At 40.8% G+C, this 4,331-nt stretch overlaps 1 protein-coding gene across 1 annotated transcript; it reads left to right on the top strand.

Moving 5' to 3' along the window:
* Positions 1–315: 315 nt before the first annotated feature.
* Positions 316–1,311, top strand: LOC309389805 (olfactory receptor 9G4-like; the record flags this gene model as incomplete). Its single annotated transcript, XM_081948639.1, has 1 exon — positions 316–1,311. The coding sequence occupies one exon, from the start codon at positions 316–318 to the stop codon at positions 1,309–1,311; it is 996 nt and encodes a 331-aa protein (XP_081804765.1).
* Between the last annotated feature and the right edge of the window lie 3,020 nt (positions 1,312–4,331).

The raw sequence follows: 4,331 nt of genomic DNA, 5'->3' as shown, positions 1-4,331 counted from the left end.
AATTTCATTTCCCTATCCACCCATCCTTTGTAGCATTTTTCTAGATGACAAATGTTGCCTATACTCATCACAAAACTCAGTCAGATAAGGTGAGAAAAAATTGTGTAGTACGTTCAATTGATTTTAAATATTGGGCACTTATTTATGGAATGTTCTAGAAACTACAAGCAAAACCAGTCTGCAGCACAATTAGCAACAGCATACGGAATATGTCAGAGGATTTCTTCAAAATCATAACATGCATTTTTTTTGTTGTGGGACTGAAAACTGCAAAAACTTACTTCTCTTTCAACTATACAGGTTACACTTCTGAAAATGATGGAAGTGGAAGGCAATTGGACCCTGGTCACTGAATTTGTCTTGGTTGGTTTTACAACAGATCCGTTTCTACGAATAATCTTCTTTGGGCTGTTCTTGGCCTCCTATACCCTAACACTGACTGGGAACCTTGGTCTCATGTCCTTAATCTACCTGGACTCCCGTTTGCATACACCCATGTACTTCTTTGTGGGCAGCCTTTCCTTCCTGGATGTCTGGTACTCCACAGTCTACACTCCTCGGATCTTGTCTGACTGTGTGTCCACAAACAACCACATGTCCCTTGCTGGTTGTGCAGCCCAGTTCTTCTTCTCTGCTGGATTAACCTTCAGTGAATGCTTCCTATTGGCCTTCATGGCCTATGACCGCTTTGTGGCCATATGCAACCCACTCCTTTACGCCACTGCCATGCCTAAGAAGCTCTGTGTTCAGCTAGTGGCAGGAGCTTATGTAGCTGGCTTTGCCAATTCAATTGTACACAGTGGTAACACCTTCCGCCTACGCTTCTGTGGTAGTAATATCATAAATCACTACTTTTGTGATGTACTACCACTTATGAAGATGGCTTGTGATAACACACAAGTGCATGAACTCATCCTGAAAGCTACCATTGGTTGCAATTTGATAGTAACCACAGCTATCATTGTGAGCTCCTACATTGGTATTGGGGCAGCCATAGTCCGCATCCGTTCAGCCGAAGGGAGACGCAAAGCCTTCTTCACTTGTTCAGCTCACCTGGTCTCAGTCACTCTCTTCTATGGCTCCATTCTCATCATGTACTCCAGATCCAACTCTCAACATGCTCCCAATTGGGACAAGGTAAATGCATTGTTCTATACGGTAATCAACCCGCTGGTCAATCCTTTGATTTACAGTTTACGCAACAAAGATGTGAAGGCAGCCTTCAAGAAAGTTTGGGGGAGATTAACAGCACACAAAATAATGGCACTGACATATTATTTATTCAAATTAGATTGCAGAGTCAGAAATTAACTTCTACTCTCTAGTGAGAGCCTTCCTTCCTTCTACAATGGAGAGAGGCAGCATATCCTCAAAATCTCCAAACTCACTACTTTTAATAGCTGATTACTTGCCATGAATGCATCTTCCCTCATCTTTTCCTGTCTAATTACATCCTCAAAGTTACTATACACAAGAAAAGAAAAAAAATAGGTAGACAGAATCTAGCATATTTTTCAGAGTATAAGACACATCTTTTTCCCTTAAAAAAAAGGCTGAAAATCTGGGTGTGTCTTATACACTGAATACAGCATTTTTTGCCTCCTGAAGCCCTGCCCTCATCACTAAAATGGCCGTGCAGAGCCTGTAGAAGACTTTCAGAGAGCTCCTGGGGGCTGGGGAGGGAAGAAATGAGTGAAAAGCAGGCCATTTTTTGCTCAATTTTGCCCCCCCCCCCTCCAGCCTCCAGGAGTACTCAATATGCCTCCTAAAGGCTATGCATGCAATTTTTTGACAATAAATAGGCCCGTTTTCATAAAAAACGGGGCATGTTTTGCACATTTTGGGGGGGGCACCCCCAGGAGCACTCTGCAAGCACCCTAAAAGCTATTCATGCCTTTTTTTGGGAAAAAAACCAGCCTGTTTTCGCAAAAAATGGGCCATTTTGGGGAGGTTTGCAGAGTGCAAAAACCTTTTTTAAAAAATTTGTCTCTTCAAAACCTTGGTGCGTCTTATACTCCATGCATCTTATACTCCAAAAAATACGGTAAATGAAATTACTGGTCAAGCATAAGAAAATTTGTTTGTGAGAAAGGCAAACTACTTATGGAAGAAACATACGCCTACTTTCTCTCAGTCTCTACACGTACTTTGAACATTAGAATAGGTTTTCTCACAACCACATTTACATGCTCATTCATTTCTTGAATTGGGAGAAATGCATTCCAGCCTTAACTGCATTAATTCAACACCTGAGGCATAGCCTGTTTTAGGAATGTCGTCAGCAAGTCCTTCTAGATTTCACATGGGATAATTTAAGCACACAGTCATTCATGCATTTCCCCAACTCCATTTCCTCTTCCAGGAGGTACCAGTGTCTGGCACAAAAGACAATCAGAAACTCCCTCTTTAAAGTGAAGATTGGGTGGGGTTGATTTACTGTAGTTAGTACTGGGATATAAAATTTAGCCATCTATCAAGTTACCAAAATCACAGATTAGAGCCACATTGTACTGTACTCAGTGCCTATAGTCTGAAATCTTCCACGGATAGAAAATAGAAGAATGCACCATAAGTAGCTCCTCCATCTCTCCTGAGACAATACAATACAATACAATAGCAGAGTTGGAAGGGACCTTGGAGGTCTTCTAGTCCAACCCCCTGCCTAGGCAGGAAACCCTAGACCATTTCAGACAAATGGCTATCCAACATATCCAACGAAGGAAGAGACACCTATAGTATAAGCACTAAGGCTTCCAGAGACAATGGCTTCATCAGAAGAGGACTAGCCTTCTTTTGTTAATTACAGGGGGGTCTAACCTAGTCTATACTGCTGAAACTTGCTATTCATGGAAAGAGATGTTTTCCTCTCAAACATATGGAAGCCTTATGCTTAACAGGCATTGAGTCTGCAGGCACTCGTATCTGGTTCTGTAGCTTACAAGGAGACTGGTGTTTTCCCTTCACCACACAAGTCATAGAGAACAATGTAGTTTTCCAATTTCTTCTGAATAAATAAATGTACTTGAAGATGAAATAAACAGGAAAATTAGGAATATATTTTTGGATTTATAATCAAGGACAAGCCACTTCTGAGAATAGTGCATACAAAAATCACATGGACTTGTTTCTGCAATCCAGGAGTCAAACCAGATTCTGGCAGGTGGGATGTTGAGGGTTGTCATTGGAAGCCTGCAGGAGGATTTAGTATTCTCAAGAATTTCATCAAATATTAGATGCTATCATAATTGGGTTGTTTTGCAATGCTACTTAAAATATAATCAGACCTTTGGTAAGCATACCCTCTGTTGGTACCCTCTATTTGTCAGGTGCAAAGAATTAGGACTGTATGTTAAATTAAAAGAGTCAATGGAATTTAAGAGGATTTGGAACATTTGTGAGAATGTAACAATTCTAGCCTGATGACTCATTTAACTCCCACTCCTTCTGCCTGATCTTTTCATATACTATTTGAGGAATAGCAATAGCACTTAGACACTTTACATCCCTCTCTAAGTGGTTTACAGAGCATATTGCTCCCAACAATCTGGGTCCTCATTTTACACACCTCGGAAGGATGGAAGGCGGAGTCAACCTTGAACCTGGTGAGATTCAAACTGCTAAATTTCTGGCAGTCAGCAGGAGTAGCCTGCAGTACTGCATTCTAACCACTGTGCCACCACAGCAAATGGTATAGATATAAATTTTTAATTCTGTGTTCCATTTCACTGCTTATTACTAAATCTCATTTTAGAGGTGGGTTTTTTTCCAGAAAAGGTCTTGACAAGTGATGAGTGCAGCTGACTTTCTAAATGGCCTCAAGGCGGAAGATGAAATGAATGTTTATCTGAAGAACTCAGTACCCCAGAGAATCTTTTCCTAGATAAAACTCCCTTTGGAGGAGTTAAGATTAAAAAATAGTTTTGGCATCATATAAATAATCATCACATGCTTCCATAGGGAACTAATGTTTTGCCTAATTTGAAGGAGGACTGTGGGCATGTTGCACAGGAAAACATAAGACTCCCATATATGGGCTCATCCAGACTTAAACAGATTTAAAGGGAAAATGAACTTGGCTTCATCAAATTAGGCTAGATGCCTCTGGACGTAATTTAGGGAGCTGCCCCCTAAACTTCTATTGTTCCCATAGTTTGGACCTGAGTTGGTGGCCATTCAATTTCTTTTCATTTTCTGAAATTTTCATTTACTACGGGAATTAATCTTGCCACTGATCAGGGCCTTAGAATGGGAGATAGAAGATCCAGAAGTCCAAGTGCAGCTCTGGGAACCAGGCAGCAGAAGCTTCTTACAATGTTTTCTTTGAAATTACA

The sequence above is a fragment of the Natrix helvetica genome, assembly GCF_964273705.1.
Source record: "Natrix helvetica genome assembly, chromosome: 1".
Lineage (NCBI taxonomy): Eukaryota > Metazoa > Chordata > Lepidosauria > Squamata > Natricidae > Natrix > Natrix helvetica.
Note: the sequence above shows the minus strand (reverse complement) of the source record. Positions and strands in the feature narration are given on the sequence as shown.